Consider the following 24,288-nt stretch of genomic DNA (forward strand, 5'->3'; position numbering starts at 1 on the left):
AGGTCAGGTCATTGAGTGTATTTAACACTGAGATAGATAGGTTCTTGATTGGTAAGCGGATCAAAGGTTACGGAGAGAAGGCAGGAGAATGCGGTTGAGAAACTTATCAGCCATGATTGAATGGCAGAGCAGACTCGATGGGCTGAATGGCCTAATTTCTGCTCCTATGTCCTATGGTCTTATCCATTATTTTGAACTCCCACAAGCAGTGAAAATATTCTTTCTGCATCTATCCTGTTCAAATTCATAATTTTAAAGACCGCAATCTGATCTTCCTTAAATCTTTTCTAAAAGGCATGAAACCCTAATTAGTTCAATGTTGCAGGATAGCTTTCATCTGTCAGAATAGGTGCCATCCTTGTAAATCTTTTTTGCACTATCTTCTCTGTATGGAGACCAGAATTGTGCACAGGACTCCAAGTGCAGCCTGTCCAGGATCCTACAGCTTCAGTGCTTTAACATAGCTTCATTACTTTTGAATTCTATACCCCCAGAATGAATCCCAGTGCTTTGTTAGCATTTTTAATGGATTTGTTGATCTATGATGCTACTTTTTCATGATTTGTTCACCTATATCCCTGGATCCCTTTACTCTTCTACCCCATTCAGGTTTCTAAGTTGTAAGTGATGCCTCAGTTTTTCCGCTCCCTTCCTAACTGTACTGTGGGTGTACCTACACCACATGGGCTGCAGCAGTTCAAGAAGGCAGCTCACCACCACCTTCTCAAGGGCAACTAGGGATGGGCAATAAATGCTGGACCTGCCAGCGACACCCACGTCCCATGAATGAATGAAAAAAATATCAGGCATGGTTTTTCAGTTGGCGTGCAGGGACCGGCCTGATATGCCACGCGTAAAATGACGCGCGATGAAGTTGGGCGTGCGTCCCGATGCCATCGTGCAGTCCCGCGATATGTCGTTCGGTGGGCGCACGCCGGAGTCGGCTGCGCGTCTGACGGAATGGCCTATTAAGGCCATTAACAAATCAATTATTGTCATTGTTAACACGAAAAGCCCAAGCGGCCTTCGCGTTTTTTTAGGAAATCTCATCCACGAGTGGGATGAGGTTTCCTAAAGCTTTTATTAAATAAAAAAATTAAAAAATTTCATCAATACAAAATCATGTCCCATCTCATATGACACAGTCACATGAGGGGACATGTTTAAATAAATGTTTAAACCTTTTATTTAACAATTTTAATATCCATTCAATCTCCCTGAGGCAGCTCCGTGCCTCAGAGGAATTGAAGCGTTCTTTCGTGCGCATGCAAAGGAGCTCTGGCCCCGACTCTCCCTCCTCTCCCCGCCGCACAGGTAGTGCTGAACGCTATGGCTCATGTATTACGCTGGGCAGGCATTAATTGGCCAGTCCGCATAAAATGGCAGCGCGGACCCAGTCGTGGGTGGCGATCAGCTCCGCGACTGCCCCCATCTGCTCCCGCCATATGAACAATTCTGCCCATTAACTCAATTTCTTTCTCCACAGATGCTGCCAGACCTGCTAAGTTTTTTCTAACATTTTCTGTTTTTACATTAGATAAAAGTTACAATTTGCTCATATCTGACAGGAAATGTAAACCGACACGAAAATAGTCTAGCAGAAGCAGGGAGAAAAGTAACCATGCATATATGTGGAGCTGATATAAAGTTGACACTAGGGGCCAAAAAAACTATGCCGGGTTAAGAAATATGAGCACTGCACAAGACGGAGCAAGACAAACAAAAAAACCAAGGAAATAAAACAGCTGCACTGCATCAATGTGCCCTGAGTTGGCAGAAAGATGCTTACTGATTCTGAAGATGACGGAGTGGGGTGTAGTGCCTTTATCCCATACTACATGTTGTTGTCCTCCAAATTTTAAGATTGATTCCTGGGATGAGAAGGTTCAGTCCGACGAGGAGAGATTGAGTTAGAATGGGTCTATATTCTCTGCAATTTAGAAGAATGTCAGGTGATTGCATTGAAGCATATCGAGGATGGGAGATAAAAACAAAAAACTACTGCGGATGCAGGAAATCCAAAACAAAAACAGAATTACCTGGAAAAACTCAGCAGGTCTGGCAGCATCGGCGGAGAAGAATAAAGTTGACGTTTCGAGCCCTCATGACCCTGTTCTGTTGATTCACTAATCCAGTGAAATTACCACTACCCCACCATCTCCCCCCAAAATTAGTGAAATACCTATTTTTAAATTAAATTGTTTGCCAGCATTTATATAGTTCTTTTCAGATCAAAACCTCTCAAAAGATTATTTTTGGAATGCAGTGACTCATTTTAGCACCCCAATTAGGATGTAAAATGGTCATACTTACAGATGGTGCAAAAATGAGGGCGTGGGTGATTGAATCAGCAGAGCCACCCAGCAGTGTATTAACTGTGAAAGTCGGTGGAACAACTGCAGATGAAATTTAACATGGGTAATATAAAGTAATGTATAAAGAAAGATTTGCCAACAAAGGTACTCCATAGAGGAACAAGTTGAAAGAGATCTCGAGATTCAGCACCAGTCAATTTAGCAGATTTAGTAGATCCATCATTTAACTTGTACAATCACTGATAGGCAGCAATTAATAAATCACATTGAACATTGAGCTACACTGAAAATGTAGCCAAAGTAAAGTATGTCAGAAGAAGCCATCTTCAAACTGGTCAGAGAACACTGTCATGAGGAAAGACTGGAGACGTTTGATCCTTCCAGCCTGGAGAAAGGAGACGAATATTGATGATCTCATAACTTTATTTAAAATAATGAAAGACATAGAAAGTGTAAATTCAAATATAGAATTCAAAAGTAATAAAGCTATGTTAAAGCACTGAAGCTGTAGGATGCTGTACAGGCTGCACTTGGAGTCCTGTGCACAATTCTGGTCTCCATACCGACTCGATAGTGCAAAAAAGATTTACAAGGATGGCACCTATTCTGAGAGATGAAAGCTATCCAGCAACATTGAACTAATTAGGGTTTCATTCCTTTTAGAAAAGATTTAAGGGAGATCAGATTGTGGTCTTTAAAATTATGAACATGGACAGGATAGATGCAGAAAAATTATTTTCACTGATTGTGGGAGTTAAAACAATGGATAAGATCATAAGATACAGGAACAGAAATTAGGCCATTCGGCCCATCGAGTCTGCTCTGCCATTCAATCATGGCTGATAAATTTCTCAACCCCATTCTCCCGTCTTCTCCCCGTAACCTTTGATCCCCTTACCAATCAAGAACCTATCTATCTCGGTCTTAATACACTCAATGACCTGGCCTCCACAGTCTTCTGTGGCAATGAATCCCATAGATTCGCCACTCTCTGGTTCAAGAGGTTTCTCCTCATCTCTGTTCTAAAAGGTCTTCTCTTTACTCTGAGGCTGTGCCCTCGTGTCCTAGACTCTCCTACTCGTGGAAACATCTTCCCCACGTCCACTCTATCCAGGCCTTTCAGTATTCTGTAAGTTTCAATCAGATCCCCCCTCATCCTTCTAAACTCCATCGAGTATAGACCCAGAGTCCTCAAACGTTCCTCGTATGTTAAGCCTTTCATTCCTGGGATCGTTCTCGTGAACCTCCTCTGGACCCTCTCCAGGACCAGAATATCCTTCCTGAGATACGGGGCCCAAAATTGCTCACAATATTCGAAATGTAGTCTGACCTGCGCCTTATAAAGCCTCAGCAGCACATCCCTGCTTTTATATTCTAGTCCTCTCGAAATAAATGCCAACATTGCATTTGCCTTCCTAACTAGCGACTCAACCTGCAAGTTAATGTTAAGAGAATCCTGGACTAGGACTCCCAAGTCCCTTTGCACTCCAGATTTCTGAATTCTCTCCCTATTTAGAAAATAATCTATGCCTCTATTCTTCCTACCAAAGTGCATGACCTCACACTTCCCCACGTTGTATTCCATCTGTCACTTCTTTGCCCATTCTCCTAACCTGTCCAAATCCTTCTGCAGCCTGCCCGCCTCCTCAATACTACCTGTCCCTCCACCTATCTTCGTATCATCTGCAAACTTAGCCAGAATGCCCTCTATTCCTTTATCTAGATCATTAATGTATAAAGTGAAAAGTTGTGGCCCCAACACTGATCCTTGCGGAACTCCACTAGTCACCGGCCACCATCATGAGAAGGACCCCCTTATCCCCACTCTCTGCCTCCATGCTAGTACCTTGCCTCTAACACCATGGGCTCTTATCTTACTGAGCAGCCTCCTGTGCGGCACCTTGTCAAAGGCCTTCTGGAAGTCCAAGTAGATAACATCCATTGGCTCTCCTTTGTCTAACCTACTCATTACCTCCTCAAAGAATTCTAACAGATTTGTCAGGCATGACCTCTCCTTGATGAAACCATGCTGACTTTGCCCTATTTTGCCATGCAGTTCCAAGTATTCTGAAATCTCATCCTTAATAATGGACTCTAAAATCTTACCAATGACCGAGGTCAGGCTAATCGGCCTGTAATTTCCCGTCTTTTGCCTCACTCCCTTCTTAAGCAGGGGAGTTACATTAGCAATTTTCCAGTCCTCTGGGACCCTACCTGACTAGAGTGATTCCTGAAAGATCACCACTAATGCCTCCACTATCTCTTCAGCTATCTCCTTCAGAACTCTGGGGTGTAATCCATCTGGTCCAGGTGATTTATCCACCTTCAGATCTTTCAGTTTTCCTAGCACCTTCTCCTTGGTAATGGCCACCATACTCACCTCTGACCCCCGACTCTCTTGAACTTTGGAGATGTTACTCGTATCTTCCACCATGAAGACTGACGCAAAGTACCTATTCAGTTCCTCCGCCATTTCTTTGTTCCCCACTACTACTTCTCTAGCGTCATTTTCCAGCGGCCCAATGTCCACTTTTGCCTCTCTCTTACCCTTTATATATCTAAAAAATCTCTTTCAATCTTCTTTTATATTACTGGCTAGTTTACACTCATATTTAATCTTCTCCCTCATTTCTTTTTTAGTTGTCCTCTGTTGGTCTTTGTAGGCTTCCCAATCCACTGCTCTTCGCCGCATTGTATGCTTTCTCTTTAGCTTTTATGCTGTCACTGACTTCCCTTGTCAGCCATGGTTGCCTCGTCCTCCCTTTAGTATGCTTCTTCTTCCTAGGGATGAATTTTTGCTGTGTCTCCCAAATTACTCCCAGAAACTCCTGCCATTGCTGTTCCACTGTCTTTCCTGCTAGACTCATCTCCCAGTCAATTCTGGCCAGCTCCTCCCTCATGCCTCTGTAGTTGCCTTTATTCAACTGTAATACCGTTACATCTGATTCCAGCTTTTTCCTCTCAAATTGCAGGGTAAATTCTATCATATTATGGTCACTTCCTCCTAAGGTCACCTTAAGCTCCCTTATTAAATTTGCCTCATTACACATCACTAAATCTAGAATTGCCTGTTCCCCAGTGGGCTCCACCACAAACTGCTCCAAAAAGCCATTTTGTAGACATTCCACAAATTCCTTTTCTTGGGATCCACTACCAACCTGATTTTCCCAGTCTACCTGCATTTTGAAATCCCCCATGATCACTGTAACCTTGCCTTTCTTACACGCCTTTTCTATCTCTTGGTGTATCTTGTGCCCCACATCCTGACTACTGTTTGGAGGGCTGTACATAACTCCCATTATGGTTTTTTAACCTTTGCGGTTCCTCAACTCTACCCACACAGATTCTACATCATCTAACCCTATGTCATTTCTTGCTATCGATTTAATTTCATTTTTTACTAACAAAGCAACCCCACCCCCTCTTCCAACCTGCCTATCTTTTCGATAGGATGTATATCCTTGGATATTTAGCTCCCAGTCCTGATCCCCTTACAGCCATGTCTCCGTGATGCCCACCACATCATACCTGCCAATTTCAATCTGCGCCACAAGCTCATTTACCTTATTTCGTATACTGCGTGCATTCAGATACAACACCTTCAGTCCTGTATTTCCCGTCCCCTTTCTCATTGTCATCCCTTTATCTGATGTGCTTGAAGTTAGATTCCTAGCCTTTTCCAAACACTCTGTCCTATTTTGTGTTTTGGAGACTTTAATAACCTCTCCTGGGCTCTCCTTTCTTTTCAGTTTTTTCATAATTTTCCATGAAGTTAATTCCCCCTCTTCTCCCTACATGCTAACCTGCTGCTTTGTTTCCCATTAGTCATACTTCTTGGGGTTTTACCCTTCCCTCCCCCTCCCACTTTCCAGTTTAAAGTCCTGTTGACCACCCTATTAACCCTTTTCGCTAGAACATTGGTCCCAGATTGGTTCAGGTGGAGACCGTCCCAGGGGTACAGATCCCTCCTGTTCCAATACTGATGCCAGTGCCCCACAAAATGGAACCCCTCTTTCCCGCACCACTCCTTTAGCCACGTGTTTACTTCCCTTATTCTCGTGTCCCTATGCCAATTTGCACGTGGCTTGGGTAGTAATCCGGAGATTATAACCATTGAGGACCTGTTCTTTAATTTAGTTCCTATTTGCAGATTATTTCAGCTCACACCAGTTTTTGCAGTGAGCGCTTGCTCACAACACTCACCCCTATGACTATGACTAGGTGGCAATCTGAGCAAGGCTGGACACAAGAACTAACACCCACTAATCAGGGGCAGTGCTCTGTTCAGGAATCTACCTAATGTGTGTGGCCTAAGAATCAGATGGCTGCCCTTGGAGGTATAAGGCTAGTAAAAGTTGCTTGAGAGCCGATGGAACACTTTTCAGCACTTTTCTCCTGTGCATTGTGCCCATGAAATATGCATTATTTGGACAAACAAAAGACAAAAAGAAGGAAAATGCAATTAATCAGAGTTCAAATAATCATAACCAAGGTGGAAATACCATCCAAATTTCCTCATCCTAACCTGAGGGCGCTGGGGCTGATTACAGCACCCCAGCAGTGCTCTGGAACTTGGGAACATCTTTATGTTAACAGTTCAACTACACATTGACATTTTCCTCATATTTTTCTTTTCCCCTAGACTACTGGCATATGCCCTTGTTTATGTTCCACATGAGCCTCTTCCCATTTTACTTTACCTCATCCAATCACCATATTCTCCCTCATGTACTTCGCTACTTTCCCCTTAATCGCATCTATGCTATTACCTCAAAATAAGAAATAGGAGCAGGAGTAGACCACACGGCCCATCAAGCCTGCTCCGCTATTCAACACGATTATGGCTGATCTTGGGCTTCAGGTCCATTTTGTCGCCCACTCCCGATATCCCTTAACTCCCCGAGACACCAACAATCTATCTATCGCAGCCTTAAATGTATTCAGCAATGGAGCATCCACAACCTCCTGGGGTGGAGAATTCCAAAATTCACAATCCTTTGAGTAAATAAATTCCTCCTCACCTCAGTCCTAAATGATTGGCCCCGTACCCTGAGACTGCGCCTGCATGTTTTAGATTCCCCCGGAAACAAATCTCTCAGCGTCCACCCTATCAAGCCCCCTCGGAATCTTGTATAAATCACAAGAAGTTAGTATGCAGGTACAGGAAGTGTTTAGGAAGGCAAATGGAATATTTTCATTTATTGCAAGGGGAATGTAATAAAAAATAGAGATGTGTTGGTACCGATGTACAGGGCAATGGTGAGACCATGGGCAGGATTTTCCCCTCGTTGGGGACAAAGTTGAAGTGTGGGTGCGCACAGGTGTGCCTCCGATCGGCGCCCGTGATTGGGGGCGCGGCGCCATTTTACGTGGGCGGGCCAATTAAGGCCCGCCCAGCGTGACGTCCGCACGGAAGCGCCATGCGTTCCCTGTGCGGGCGGAGTGGGGAGTGCCTAAGCCTGAGAGTGCACTCTTTCACGCATGCGTACGGAAGAGCGCACTCATCTCCCTGAGGCTAAGTGCTACCGCAGGGAGATCGCCTCTACAATAAAAAATATTAAAAATAGAAGAAAAATCCCTGACATGTCCCCTCATGTGACACTGTCACATGGGACATGTCCATAATTTTAAAAAAAAACTTTAATAAAATTTTTAAAAACCTACATGAAACCTCATCCCGCCCGTGGATGAGTTTTCATGCTTTTTCTAATTCCCACCAGGGCTCCTGGCCTGCCCGCCAACCTTAAGGTTGGACGGGCAGGTCCATTAATTAGTTAAATGACTCTGTCAATTGGCCCTTGACAGGTTGGCGGGCGCACAGCTGATTTTGTTGTGCCCCCAACTACCTGAAAATTTAAATGGGGCGCGGTGACGGGAGTCCCGCCCGACGTCACCGCGTGTCATTTTACACGTTGGCGAGCAGGCCCCACCCCCCCGCTCGCCGATGGGAAAATCCTGCCCCCTATCTGGAATACTGTGTACAGTTTTGGTCTTATTTAGGAAAGGACATAATTGCATTTTAAGCAGCTCAGCGAAGGTTCTCGCCACTGAAATCTGGGATGGGGAGGGGGGTGGTTATCATATGAGGAAAGGTTGTACAGGCAGGGCCTGTATCCATTGCAGTTTAGAAGATTGAAAGGTAATCTTATTGAAACATATAAAATCCTGAGGAGGCTTGACAGAATGGATGCTGAAAGGATGTTTCCCTTTTTAGGAGAGTCTAAAACTGGGGGACACAGTTTAAAAATAAGGTGTCTCCCATTTAAGACACAGATGAAGGGAATTTTTTTTCTCTCAGAGGGTTGTGAGTCTGCGGAACTCTCCCCCCAGGGAGTGGTGGAGGCAGAGTCATGGAGTATTTTTAAGGCAGAGGTAAATAGATTCTTGAGGTAGATAAGGGAATCATAGGGTATCGATGATTGGCAAGGTAGTGGCACTGAGGCCACAATCAGATCAGCCATGATCTTACTGAATGGCAGAGCAGACGTGAGGAGCTGAATGGCCGATTCCCACTCCTGATTCGTATGTTCCGATGTCCATGTGCTTCTGAGATCACCTCTCATTCTTCTAAACTCCAGAGAATATAGACCCAATTTACTCAGCCTCTCATCAACTATTGCATGTGGATGCATTCTCACCACTAGTTCACATAGAATGATCACATCTTCTTTATAAAGCTTCTGAAATTATCTTTTGCAGTGTTTTCTGTAAATGTGAATTTTATTTTAATATAAAACATGCAAGTATCCATAGTGATTTAAAGGTAACTTAAGGGAAGTCCATAGCCCATTGTTACCAATGGCTTTTAAAAAAAATGTTATTTCAGGGGCAGGTGGATGGTCCCCACTGGAATCTAACAAACACCAGTGGCTGCAGATAGATCTCGGCGAGAGGACAGGAATCACTGCTGTAGCAACTCAAGGTCGATATGGTAGTTCAGACTGGGTAATAAGTTACCTGTTAATGTTCAGTGATACTGGAAGGAACTGGAAACAGTATCGTCAAGAAGACAGCATTTGGGTATGTGCTTCACACAATTATTTTCAATCTCTCAGTATAAAATGTTAGAAAAGGATAAAAATTGTGAAATGCATTTAACAAGTGTCATGAAGAGACATTAATGCCTATAATGTTATTGGGAATTATTTTTTTGAAATAGAGTTCTAGTGGGGTCTGTGCCTATGTGTGTGTCTTAATTGGATTAAAACCAGCTAGTCTAGATGCTTTGATGTAAATACATTTTGAAATGTTAATTAGGTAAATATAAGGAGGGTAGATGGTAAATTTGCATTTGTTAAAAGAAGCCATTCAAGACTGCAGGTGAAATCTTACACCTGGCTAGAAGACCCCAAAAAATGTGTTTATTTTTTTCAGCTTACTAATAAATTTGGTGGAATGAAAGGATGCTATTGTTAGAAAAGGTAAAGTTAAAAGCCTATTGATATAATGGAAAATTTATATTCAATGAGAAAGATATATATAAAGGAAAAAGGAAATTGTGTGTAAGGTAGAGGCATTTTAAGGTCCAACAGGTGTGAGAAGCCTCCAGCCTGTAAGCCTCAAGCTGCTGTCTGCAAGGACCCAGAGCTGAAATAAACTCATTTTGAATGCGTCTGTGCAGGATGTGCTTTGCCAGGTGTCTGTTTAAATCTATGAGATTTACTGTTGCCTTAACAGGGGTGTAACTGAGAGTCAGATTAATTTTTAGGGGATTTTTTGCAGTTATTATAGTAGTAATTTTGTAGACATATATATGTGTTTACAATCTTTCTTGTATTAATACATGTTTAATTTAGTTTTATAAAAAACACTTGAGACTCGGTGGTCTTATTACGACTGAATTCAAAGCCTGCATCTCAAAACATACACATTGCAAAAATTGGGTTATGACAGTTGTTTCCCCCTGGGATTTGAACAACTTAGCCTTTACCATCAGCTGTGTCATAATACAAGAAATGTATGATGCAAATAGCCATCATGATTATTAGATAGAATATATTAAAACCCTTTTTACCCGCTCATATACAAGTACCCAACAAGTATTCTTTTTACCCATTTTTCTTCAAACCTCCAGTTTATTTTGAAACAAAAACAGAAAATGCTTGAAAAGCTCAGCAGGTCTGACAGCATCTGTGGAGAGAGAAAAAAATAGAGCTAACGTTTTGAGTCGGTATGACCCTAAGAAAGGGTCATACAGACTTGAAACGTTAACTCTTTTTCTCTTTCCACAGATGCACTCAGACCTGCTGAGCTTTTCCAGCAATTTCTGTTTTTGTTTCAGATTCCCAGCATCCACAGTATTTTGCTTTTATCTCCAATTTATTATCTTTGATCAAAAATTATTTGTGTCAGGTTAAACAATTTGCATCTCATTTCTGATCACCTGCTATTACCGCATTTTTCTGTGCTTGTTGCTGTACTTCTTAAGACTCTTTATCCTCAGTTTTACAAACTATTGCCATCGAGGTAAAGTCAGAAAACTACATGGACCTTTATAGGACAACGTGTTGCTGTTAGCAAGACCAGATTCAAAAGAGCACTGAGGTACACATCTGTGGAAGCAAAGCATTTGTAGCCAATTCATTCTTACCTAGGATACACTGGAGGTTAGATTTTCTTGAATAACATTTTGACGAATTGTTAGTTTGGATTCATTTTTTTTGGCAGAAGCAATTCTCTCCATTGAAACTTGAAGGTCATTTAAAAAAATGAGAATGATAACCCAGTGATTAGGGAACTGAACCAGCAACATATTGTGTCATTAGTTCATGTTGTGAAATTGAATTCACTAAATGTGGCTATATGTGGGCTGGAAAGATAATCAAAATTGCTAGGCTGTTGTAAAATCCAATAAGTTTACTAATGTCTTTTACTGTAGGCACCTATTATCTTTACCCACTGTGGCCTGCATGTGAATCTGGTCCCATTCATTGCATGATTGGCTTTTAACGTCCTCAAGTAGAACTTGGTATGGATAATAAATACTGCCATGTCAACAATGTTCATGGAATGTAAGCAATTGGAGGGCCTCAGGAGTCAAAGCTGCAGTGAATAACTTCTTTTAACCTGCCCTTTCATTGAGATACAGTGCTTAAGATTGGGACAGTTTGTGCGCTGCCAGGGAACTGCACTTGATAACCATCTGCATTGGTGGAATAGAATTTCTTTCTTTTGACTTCGATGTTCAATGGGGGATAAAAATCAGGAGAGATGTAAACAGGCTGACGACTTGCTATCATCTGTATTATATCATCGTACAAAGTCAAGGTCTATTCTGCTGTTTCTCATACTATCATTGGACGCACTCTGGTGTGATTTGATCAAAGTAACAAAAATGAAAAGGAACTGTGCACTGTATTTGGGTGACTAGCTCATTTCAATACAATAGTGAGGCTGCCTGCTTTAGGATTAGTTCTCCATTTTCGGTTTAACCCTGACCAGTTGAGTTCCCCCTGAAATTTGGCAGGATCTGAGGCAGATCCATTCTTTTGAGTTCCCTGAGGCAAAACAGCTCCTACTCCCTCCCCGCCTCAGCATAAAACTGTGGGACTAATATACTTGTGCCCTTCGCTTTAGCTAATGAATTCTCTGGGTTTCCAAGTTATTAGATGGAGTGTTCACATTCTGAATTTATATGACAGTATTACTGAATGCTGCTGTAGTCTTTTCTAAAACAAAATTGCATGCCCTTTTTGGATATCTTTTGCACTTCTCAAAATTCCTTCCTTTCCTGAAAACATTAACTCATGTTTAATATATTGTTTCACATGCTCCTTCAGGCCCCTTTACATAGATTCTACAACACAAACAGACCCAACCATGCTGGCATTTGTGGTCCCCTCGAGCATCCTCCCATCTAACCCTTATCAGCATAACCCTCTATTCTCTTTTCCCTTATAGCTTTATCTAGCACCTTGTCCAAGTGGCAATTCTTCATATGAGCTTAACTGGTAGGCATTAGGCATGCGAAGCAACACAGCCAAATCAGATTCCCTTCCTACCTGAAGTTCATGCATAAAGCATTTTCCAGAAAGCGTCTCTGGAAAACTATCAAGAGCAGGGACCATATACATCTCCCTAGCTCTCGTCCCAGCCTAAAGACTAACCGGAATGACCCCTGCCCAACTAACTCAGCACAAGTTGGTGATTGAATGGAGACTTTTTGCTGTATTTAACTTGGATCCACACCAGACGTTGAACCCATCAACTGAGATTTGAAGGAAGCTCTTTCCACTTGCCTAGCTTTTTTTATGTGTTCTCATCAAATCTCCTCTCAAAGGAACTTGTTATTAATTTTAACAGATATGCATGGGTTTGTGATGTTATACTAATGGTAAATCACCACAATTACATATAATTGTAATTTGCGTATTGCTGCGAAAAGAGATGTGCTATCAAAGCTTTTTGTCTTGCACTCATCAGGATGGATCACAAGAAATTACCAACAGTAGTGGAGAACAACAATTCTCCTGCATGAGAAGAGAATACTGATTGGTTGGGAAGTGGAACAGTTAACTGCCCAGTTTTGTGCTGATTGGTCAAGGCATTGCCTTGGGGACTGACTGTTCCCCAAGCTTTTGTTTCATTGAAAAAGGTGCAACGTATGGACGTGTTCCTGTCTGCAAGGGACAGAGCCCTGTGTGTGAATGTATGTGATTCCTAGCATGTCGGAAGCAGGGCAGCACTCCAGGCAGGCTATGAGGCCCTCCCTCCCACCTGTCTGGCTTCAGCTACCTTGAGCAGCCAGGCCACCATTGCGGAGTCTCCAGAATGGTAACCTGGCTGCTAAGGGCATTTCTTATTTTAAAGTTAAAGGAAGTTGAAAAGAGAAGGCACTCTTGGTACACCCTCTCACTTACCTGAAAAGGCAGCCTGTTCCTTCTTCCACATTGGAGGGACCTGCTGTTGGCCCTTCAGCTACGAACACCCACCCACTGTCCTTAATTGGGCAGCAAGCCTACTCTCTGGATACTAATTGGCCAATTTGGGAGAAAATAAAATCGCAGCCGTGAGAGTGTTCCTCACACAGCTTTGATGGTAGGGTCCCATGGCCCACAGGGACAATCCTGCCCAGAGTTTCTGCTGTTTTGCTCTTGTACAAACGGAAATTAACTATCATTTTTACCTTTCCAAGTGAGACCTGATATGGCTTTCTATACAATAATAAGTAACACAAAATAGTTTCAATTAGATTAAATTTCCAGTGTGTTCTTCATCCACTCCCTCCTCTTCGTTTAGCTGTAACTCTACTACCTCTTCCTATTTTGCTATGCTGTTCTTTAACCTTACCTCTTATCTCAGCACCATCTCTGTTTAGATCTTTTAAGCCAAGGCACCGGAGTGAGTGCTGTTCATGGAAAGCGATTTTTTTTGGGGTTTTAATGGATAAATTGATGTATGCTTGGTACAACTGAGATAAAATAGACAAATAGGTACCCGGTTGTAACGACAGAGAAAGCTTTCTTTAAGAAGAAAAGTGGCGCTGTTGTTGCTTACAGCATTGTTCAGTTCCCGTCTGGATTAGTATGATTAGGTTTGGTTACCTAATCAAAAGGACTGCAAGTGGATACTGAAGCTAGCAATAAAAAAGACAATTCCGGATATTAAGAATTTAAGTTTTGAGGAATGACTAAACAGGTTGACTCAATTTTCTTAGGAAAACAGGGGAGACCTTGAGATGATCCATGTGATTTTTTTCAAGGTTTGACACTGCTACCCATATGACTGTTTGAATACTTGAACATAATTTTTCAATGAGGTTAACGATAAGAAAGCTCGATGGAAGTTTTGCATCCAAGTCATAATATGACAGAATAATGGAAAGTTATTGCAAGAAAATATCAATTGACTAAAGAGACAAGAGATAGTCAAGGGATAATATCCGGAAAGAGATTTTAGAAATTAATTTTCAGGATTACAGACATCACTAGCAAAGTCAATCATTATTGTCCATCCCTAGATGCCCGAGTAGGTGGTGGTGGAGAGCGATTTTCTTGAGCTGTTGCTGTCCGTGTGGTAAATGTATGCCCACAGTTTGAGGGGTAAGAAGCTATCAAAGTGAATACCCTCCTGCAATATCTTTCATTCTTCTTCACCCAAGGTTAAAAGGAGATGGGCATTTTTTTTTTTAAACTGGACAAAACATTGTGGAAATGGTCACCCAACATAAACCTGCAGGCAATTGACAGAGCTGTCTGCAACTGTATTGGATGGCTGCTGAAGGTGAGGTTATATAGTTTAGATCATCAGAAGGAGAGTTCTCTACTATGCCACACCACGGGACACTGCCCATCAATCGACTTAACAGCATCCTTGCAAAGAGGTGGAAACAGGCTTGAAGCTACAGCTGACAGGTCAACAAGGAAAAAGTTATGTCCACTGACATCTGCAAATAGAAAAAAATAATATGCAATATTTATTTGTGTCCAAGCATAAAATAAAAACTTACATTTCTATAGTGCTTCCACAGCCACCAAATGCCTCACAGCACTTTACAGCCAATAATGTACTTTTGAATTATAGTCACTGTTGTAATTTAGAAAAGGCAGCAATGAATTTGCGCACAACAAGCTCCCATAAACAGCAATATAATAATGACCAGATAATCTGTTGTGTTGGGATGTTGATCGGAGGGATAAATATCGGCCAAGGCACTGTGGATAACACCCCTGCTCTTCTTCAAAATGGTGCTGCGGGATCTTTAATGTCCACCCATGCAGGCAGATGCAGCCTTGGTTTAACATCTCATCCAAAAGATGCCACCTGCAACAGTGCAGCAAACCCTCAGAACTACACTGGTCTTGATTTTTGAGCTCAAACCCTGGAGTGGCACTCAAACCCAAAAACCTTGTGACTTCAAGGTGAGCGTGTTACTAACTGAGCCACTGCTAACACAAAATAACCAACAATGAGCAAACTACTGGAGGTGAAAAATCTGAAATTGGGAATGACACTAATAAAGCATATCCTGATACACCAGAAGTGCTATCCAAGACTAATACATATTTTACCATTAAAGGAAAACTGAATTGATAAGATAATTACTTTTGATTGAGTAGATTAATAGCTCCAAATGAAAGAGCAAAGTTCTCTCAAGCCATAGGTATGTGCTTACACAGCAGAGTTTAAGAAATTGCTTCTCTAGCACCAATTTACTGTTGATAACCAAGCAAGAGTGCAGAGACATATGGATCAGGTGTGAAATACGCAAAACAATTTCAATCTAAATGGTGGCTGAATCCTGATGGAAAAAGTCCCCATCAATACTCAAATAACAAGCTTGTTACACTCTCAAGCAGCGGTAGAGTAATAGAAAAAACAAGTAATAGTACTTTTATCTATCAATGACTTTCTTTGAAAAAACTGGGACTGTTAGGCTTTGTAGGTTATATAGAATTACTGTTCTATTCAAAGGTCTCTTTTCATAAGAGAAAAATCAATTTGTGTAACATCCAAAATGATTGAACATTAATGCACAAGAATCCTTCTGCCTACTCTAGTAGCATAAGCACCAGAGTGGGAGTCCCACTTCATAACTGACCTCCATTCTTGACCTTGCCGGAATATCAGAGGTCAGCCAGTCTCAGTATTGCCAATGGACTCCTGCACCAGTACAGAATTTGATGAACACCAATCCAAGGAGTGAGCAGAGGGTGTAGCACCATTAGCTGTATAGAGGGCAAGCTGATCACAACTGACAGCCCCCTGTGACACTCAGGATTAGAAATTCCTAACAGGATTAGGGTCCTACTTGTGACCTTTCATGCACTTGACATGGACTTCTTTCCGGTGGAAAGGAGGTATCTGCCATAGGAACCCTGGCAGGTGAAGCCTTCCTCCAGGCCTTATCATGGATATTCTAAAGAGCAAATAGAACTTCCATTTATCTTAGGCCCAAACTGAAGCTTTGCATGCCCACTTCACCAGCTGCAGACCTGACATTTCCCAGGTTTTGGCCAATTTCCCACCCCTAAAAGGCTTCTTCTGCATCCTTGATTCCAAAGAATTCCAAGCCCCTACCATTGTTAAACTCTGGAATGTTTCTTCATTTGTTATGGGCAAACTTTAAAAAACAGACATTTCAACTGTTATCATTTCTCTCGACATCACTTTATTCTTCCATAGAACGCCATTTGCCCAACAGTGCTCTAATATCACTCATGAGGACCTTCTACTGTGTCACTATTCTTATTGTAATCATCAACATCCAGCACTGTATACTTATCAAGCGTCTTCAATTTCCTACTCTACCATCCTCATATTCTCCCTTTCTTTTCCTCCAAGGAATTGCTAACCTCTTTCCTTCCTCTGCCTTACTAGTCTTCTAGTTGTCAGGTGCAACAATAGCCTTTCAAAAGTTATTCTACCTCCCAGCTAATGCAGAAAATCTGTACTGGTTTCTGGAGCTCAAGTGATTTCACATGAAGGTGCCTTTTAGAATATCTTTGGTTAGCCTAGTCACTGTGTCATCATACTAGTCCCTTCCAACAGTTGCCACAGCACAGCCACACACAATAAATGGGGAAACCACTGTGATTGAAAATAGAACCAAGCCAAATACACTACTTTTGCCAAACACTCCTCTCACATAGCTACCTCCTCACTCTGTTAGTCTCTGGCAATTGAACTATCCCTCACTTCTACAATGTACTTAAACTCGTTAGTTGGACTCATCGACCAATTCAGACACAGGCTTACATTTTCAACACAACTAAACTAAATCACGTGCAAACAAGAGTGCCTGATTGATAGTTGGAATCTCAATAAAACCAATCCAACCAGTGCTTGCAAAAACAGCCATCAGATAAAGACCTACCATGTCAATAGACATAATTTAGACTCAACCACTTATTTAAGCTACTCATTTTCCCTCTTACTCTGGGTGGTGAGAAGGCTAAGAGTCAATGATGATCTATCAAATATGAAAGGTCTCATTGGGTATAATATGCTTGGACAATTTTTGATAATTATAACTTGAAGTATTCCACAGTGTATAACAAAGTGTTGTTCATGACTAAGAAATAGGAGCAGAAGTAGGGCATTCAGCCCTTTGAGCCCGCTCTGCCATTCAATGAGATTATGGGTTGATGGGCTGTCATGTCCCTGGCTCTTCTGGACTTCCCTGCACATGTCAGGGCAATAGTGTGTGCAATTTTCATTGTAAGTATTTTATGTGCCATTTTCAGCAGAGTACAATTACCACACAACAGCCCAACAGCACCCTCCACCAACACTCCTATCACCACTCTGATGCCCAATGGAGAACACTCAGAATGTGTTGCTGTTAAAAAATTGAATCATGTTTTACATTGCTCTCTTGAAATGATGGTTTTTGTCTGGAAACTAGTTCTGACTAGTGATTCTTTTAAAGTGGTGTAGATCAATGCATGTGATGAAGCTAATAACATATACTTTTATAGGTTGAAGAACAGTAAAATTCTGGAAAATGTTTGTGCTTTTATTGAATAGGGGAAGAAAGCAGCCATTTATAGACATTTTGAAATGTTTGCTCTTCATACTTAAGGGAAATACAAACATTATCTTATCATTTATTAATATACCGTAATGCTAAAAGTTAATGCAAAATGCAGAAACAAGTCCAGCAAATGCTGATATGTCTTTCATTTTAATTTAAGTGGTAATATAGCTCTTGCAGTGAAACTCAGCAAAACCAACTCCAGGTCTAGTAGCATACATTGTATTGATAAAACATTCTTACCTGCTGGTATTAAATTTGAACTTCCAGAAAATAACAAGCTATGGATAATCTCTCTCGTGAATTATGCATGAAAAAAGGTATTTTATAATAGCCTTCTCAGATATAACAATAATGCTCAACCCCTGTCACCTCAGTAGTCAACATGTTTACTCAACTGCATATTGTAAAAACCAATTTTAACTGATCTACTGATCTTCAAAGGGATGGGTCTAATGGTTCAGGCTGCAATCTAGGAAGTACTCTGTCTGAGATGAGTATTAAATTGCAACCACAATCCATTTTAAGTGACTCAATTTAAACATGGTTTATAGTTTATTTTAGCCATCAGGCTTTTAGATCACTCTATCTGTTCTTTGATAAGGCAGAAGTCCCTGAATTTCCTTGATGTCAGTTATGCTCTACTTGCGCTGCACAGTTACATTGCTCGCCATCAGAGAGATTAACACACAAGCTTTCTGGTGTAAGTTAATTTACAGTTTTCAGTGCATCTCTGGTGAAATTTAAGTGTAGAAATTATGAACGATGCAAAACTCTCCTGCTCAGGAAACTTCCATGTAACAGCACTAACTCTTTAAAGGACTCTATGGATGTCTGTTAGTAGCATAACACTACCAACAGTCATATCATATGACGCATCTCTCACCCACAGCATCAGTCCAGATTGGCATTACTGCTCACACCTAAGTGCCAACTGTGCCCACTGGGCACCACTCCAAGGCACCATGCTGAAGAAATCCAACTACCAACATCAATCATGCTGCTGTGAACTGCCACTGGCACCCAAAACTGAGTAATAGAGCAGAAAGAAGTGAAACCACTTCAGGAGAGCAGCCAATGTCACCACACTTCTCTTCTCCTTGCCCATCGTGGGCACCACCACACTCTTCACCCTCTTAAAACAACACATTACACTCTTGGTATGGGCTCTTACAACTCCCCTAAAGCACAACAATAGCCTTCAATAACCCCAAAACGACTTTGTCCACTTTAATACCCTCACATCTTTCATGTCAGTTCTCCCTACTCAGTTACCAAACACTCCTTAAATGATAATGTTATCTCAAACACAAAAAAAAACACCCCCTTTGCTTGCAGTAGAAGAAATGTTTGCTTTTCAGTACACTGAGCAATTGTCCTGTGGTTTATGATGAAGATAGGAAAGCAGAGAAATTGATCAGAGTGGCACAGCAAAGATGTGTGACCGAGATGGCTCCCTTTGATGTTGAAGTGTTTAAGCTCTTCTTGTAGATGTACCAAAGGAGAATTGTCCTCCTTGGGAATGAAGACCACCTTCCAGTTAAAGAACAGGTGCAAGTCGCATTGAGGGAGGCTCCTGATGGACAAATGCAGTTGCCTAAGCCCCATCTTTGCTAAACTCAGGGGGAAGGTGAAGAGTCAGGTCATTCTCACATTTGCACCTATTTTTCTAATGGTCTATCAAGCAATGACAACCCATTTTGGGAACTCCCATATTTCCTGTACACAAACATATCATATGCCATTACATTGAATCACTTAGTCACAGGTAGGGAATTCAGGAGAAACATTTCTGGCAGACATAAAGTGGCAGACAGATAACCTAGCTTGCAGGGAAAGGTTGTTTTCTGTTGCTGGGCTTCTGAAGAAATTAGCTCTTGTCCTCTAGAGCTGTTCCCACCCATTGCCATGTTTCCTCTCCTTCTAAAAACATAGCCACTGTGGATTGCTGCTTAGTGATGGCATCATACTGCTTACTGGACAATGGCCAATGATGTGTTTAATGATGTTTCTGTGGTCAGATGCATTGATTGAACACAAACCTTTTCTATGCATGTAAAGTGCAGCACTAATGTGATGCCCACATGGGTCTCGCCTTGCATTAAGGAGAAACCTGTCACCAGTGACAGCTCTGTGGCATGTCCAGCTGATGAAGGTGTGGTCGACTTGCAAACATGGCAGCTGTAAATTGCTTGATTCTTGCTCTGAAATATACCTGATAAGCTGCCTTTTCCTCAGGCACCTTGGGAGGAACTTCACACAGTGGGAACGTTCACTCTGACAAGAAGAACCGACCTTTTTCCAGATGTTGTCTACCAGTCATCCTGCAGCCTCTGGCACAATGCTTTGTTTTGCAAAGTGGAGGCAGCGAAGACTGACCTCTGATATGTCCAGGTGGATGGAGAGGTCTATAAATGTAGGCCCCCCAGGATTATGACTGATGTAGAGAGAAAAGTATTTATTGCGCCTGCATTTTCCCTCACCATTTAGAATGCCAAAGGAATGCCAACCTTGCCAATTTCTATGATGCCATTTAAATAATGAAAGGAAACAATGTGCGTCAGCTGTGCCTTAGTTGATAGCACTCTTGGTTCTGACTCAGAAGGTTTTGATTTCAAGTGCCACTCCAGGACTTGAACACAAATCTAGGCTGGCAATAAAGTGCTTACATTAATGTCCCTGTCTCTCACCACCAACCACATCTTCTTGGTGAGAGCCGCAGGTTTTCTTCTTCTTTTTACTGGGGAAATGTATTTATTTTCCTTCTTTCAGTGGATGTGGGAATCACTGGCTAGGCCAGCATTTATTGCCCATCCCTAATTGCCCTTGAGAAGGTGGTGCTGAGCTGCCTTCTTGAACCGCTGCAGGCCATTTGGTGTGTATGTACAGCCACAGTGTTACTAGGAAGGGAGATTCAGGATTTTGACCCAGCAACAGCAAAGGAATGGTGATGTAGTTACAAGTCAGGATAGTGTGTGCTTTGGAGGGGAACTTGTAGGTGGTGCCCCTGTCGAAAGAGCCTTGGTGAGGTGCTGCAGTGCATTGTAAAGGTAGTACACACTGCTGCCACTGTGCGTCGGTGGTGGAGGAAATGAATGTTTGTGGAAGGGGTACCATTTAAGCAGGCTGCTTTGCCCGAGATGGTGTCAAGCTTCTTGAGTGTTGTTGGAGCTGCACTTATCACAGAATCACAGAATCACACAGTGCAGAAGAGGCCCTTCGGCCCATTGAGTCTGCACCGACACATGAGAAACACCTGACCTACCTACCTAATCCATTTAAAAGCACTTGGCCCATAGCCTTGAATATTATGACATGCCAAGTGCTCATCTAGGCACTTTTTAAAGGATGTGAAGTAATCCACCTCCACCACCCTCACAGGCAGTGCATTCCAGACCAAATAAGCAACCAGCAGCAAACTGTCTCCTGAACTCTTCACTACTCACACTGGCAATGCTGCTGAACATTTTTATCCCACCCTTGGATGAGGTTTTGCAAAATGTGGGCTGCCCGTTTTGCATGAGCACGAAATTGCACGGTGTTCAGCATGGAGGAGTACTTGCTCATCAGCTGAGGCGGGGCTGTAGGTAGTATCTGCACTGGTGCCTGGTTCAGAGAGTGGATGTGATATTGGGTCATGTGAAGCCTGGCGGTCCTCTGGCGTCAGCAGTGGCTCTTCGGAGTCCTGTGAATGAGTGTGTGCTGGCGAATCTAAGGGAGAACAAGGATATGTCATTAGTTTACGTCTTCACACTGTCACTATGCATGCCAGGCACCTGGTGGGACCATGGAGATCTGCATCATGGTGCCATTGTCTTTCAAAGATCCGTGGGGACTCCAGGTTCGAGGCTCACATCAATGATGAGACTACACGAAAATGTTTGCAACATCCGAAACTCTCACCTCTATACACTGCACTCTTATCTTCATCTGACACCCCAGCCTCTCTGTAGCTGGTTGACCCAGGTGTGTGGTGCCGCACCAGCTCCAAAGTGTCCTGCTCGAATCTGGATAGGATTAGGAGGTTTCGGGGGCATCTGCCTGCCTGTAACCTTTCAATGTTGTTATGGGTTGTCTTCTCCTGAAAGGACAGAGGAGTATGGGTTAGTCCACTCTCTACTTGCGGCACCATTGCAGCCTGGCCAACTCCACCTGAAGGACACCTTGCAGGGCACATCCGAGTTGTGGCCCTCAAGGTGCAAGTCACTCAGTCCAATCAGCCAGGGCTCACCCCCTTGGCCAGCTCCGCGTCAATTACAGTTGGCACTCAGGCTCTGACACCCCTGATGGCCAGCCCTTAACACATCACCACACTGTTCCATGGCAACATGATACTCACCCTTCCTGAGCGCAGCAGGCCATGCGCCGCACAACATTGCGACTGCTGATCTGCGCTGCCTCCTCCTTCCATCTCTGGGGACAAGGGTGTCCCTCCTAGACAGCCCACCTCCTCCAGGAGGACCGCGAGACACTCTTCCGAAAACCAGGGGGGCCGAGTGCCCACCCGACCTGCCCTCCCGCCTGGTGTCTCCAGCCGCACTTGAGGCCATAACGTTAATGTTCAGAATGCTACAAATATGTCCTTCCCTGGCAGCCTTCAAGGAGCTGCCTGTGACGTTTTTAAACCGGCCACCGGGTCACCATTGGACCCAGCGGCCGATGGGTCCCCACCCCCACCTGGCCCTTCCCGACCATTGGGAAAACACGTTTCAAGCTAGGCGGGCCTTAATTTGCCAACCAGCGTGAAATCGCGGTCGGGGGCTGATCGCAGGCGGCGGGCGGCCTGTTTCCCGACTGGTCGCGATCCCTCCCACCCGCCAAGGGTAACATTCAGGCCAAGTTTTTTTTTTAAGTTCCAGATTTATTAATTGAATTTAAATTCCACTACCTGCCGTGGTGGGATTCAAACCTGTGTCAAGAGAATATTAGCCTGGGCCTTTGGATTGCCAGTCCAGTGACATTACCAGTACATCACCGCCTCCCCATGTCCCTTCTGCTCCTGACTTCAGACAGCAGTAATTCAAGGGAAGCATCACTGATTCTGGCTGCTGGCCTTGCTGTTTGTGAACTTGTGCTAAAAAGCCCATGGCTCTTCTAAAGTCCATTCCAGCATTGGCCCTTTAAGTAGTAGACTTCAGATTGCATCAAGCTGGTGCATATCATACCTGCTGTGCAGCTTGGTGATGCAAAATCAGGAAGGTAAAATTTAATGATACAATCAAGTCAAAATCAGAGAGTCTGACTTTACTGCCAGATTTCGCACATGCCATTCCTCACTGCCCTCACACACCTAATGAAAATTCACCTTGGCATTAATCTCATGGCCTGAGATCCATTGAACTCAAAAAGATCATGTCCTGATCATCCTTCCCAATCCACATTAATTGAATATAAATTGGTTCATACCAGACATTGTCCATCAATAGTAAACATCCATGATTTGGCAATGGCGGGAGCTGACTGCTTGTAATTTTACTGTACTCTAAGCTCAGCAGTACATTCATATGAAGTACAGTAGAAAACACTTTGTCTTCTTGAATGAAAGTGTTATTAGTTTCCTCATAGGTGCTGTCAGTTTTGTTTATCGAATACAATAAAACATCCAGGAAAGCTGAGAGAGAAATGCAGCCGCCATTTCACTTGTTGACAGCAGCAGGACACACGCAGGCTTTCCCTGTGTGGAAAATTCTACCCAAAATCACTGGCCCTAAAACATTGAGAAAACAAATTTTGGACACTTTACATTGCCAGCGTTACAGCAGTGCTGGAACTTCAAAAGAACTTCATTGGCTATTAAGTACTTTGGGGCATCCTGAGGTTGTGAAAAGTCCTTTGTAAATGCAAGTTGTTATTTTTTTTAAACATTAAATGGACAGCAGTCTTTAGAAGTCGCTAAACTTAGGTGGTACAATCTCTGGTACCAGTGGAATGAGCGTCAAGTTGGATTTACACTTTCTACATCACTGTGATGTTAAGTCAGGGTGCGTCTGTAGTCCAAATGCACGCTATGTTACATACAGCAAAACCTATTAGCGTCTGCGCTGGAGTGTTTCTTTAGCCTGGATGAATATATTGGACTTAAGTGCATCCTGTCAGATGATTCAAAACCCATCCTCTGAATTACCTTGTGAGCCCTGGTAAAGATCTGGCTCTGGATTTTCTCTTTAATTTGGCTTCAAATTCCTGGACTTCACTGGACATCTGGACAATGCTTCTGCACTGGACTACAATAGAAAAAAATAGTTAGGCTCTGCGTCTGTTATTATCTCCTGTTATTATTTTTTCTCTGCTCCGTGATCTGTGGAATAAATCCACCTCATCTTTCAAGATTCCTGGACTCCTCTTGACGTCAAAGAGGATGTTTCTGCTCTGGAACACACCGGAATTTCTGTTTCTGTCTTACTGATCTCTTGTGAAATCTAAAGTCTCTTGATTCATTCTACTGCCCTCCCGCACCACTGAAATGATTGAGAGAATTCAGTCCCCTGCTGAGCCTGT

At 42.8% G+C, this 24,288-nt stretch overlaps 1 protein-coding gene across 1 annotated transcript in view; it reads left to right on the plus strand.

Annotated features, from left to right (window-relative positions):
* Positions 1-24,288, plus strand: part of LOC144686219 (contactin-associated protein-like 5) — a 738,881-nt gene that overhangs the window by 39,097 nt on the left and 675,496 nt on the right. Inside the window, exon 4 of the mRNA XM_078551310.1 lies at positions 9,142-9,335. Within this exon, the coding sequence (XP_078407436.1) occupies positions 9,142-9,335 (194 nt within the window). The remainder of the gene's footprint in view (positions 1-9,141; positions 9,336-24,288) is intronic.

Source organism: Cetorhinus maximus, chromosome 11 (assembly GCF_964194155.1).
Source record: "Cetorhinus maximus chromosome 11, sCetMax3.hap1.1, whole genome shotgun sequence".
NCBI classification, from domain to species: Eukaryota; Metazoa; Chordata; class Chondrichthyes; order Lamniformes; family Cetorhinidae; genus Cetorhinus; species Cetorhinus maximus.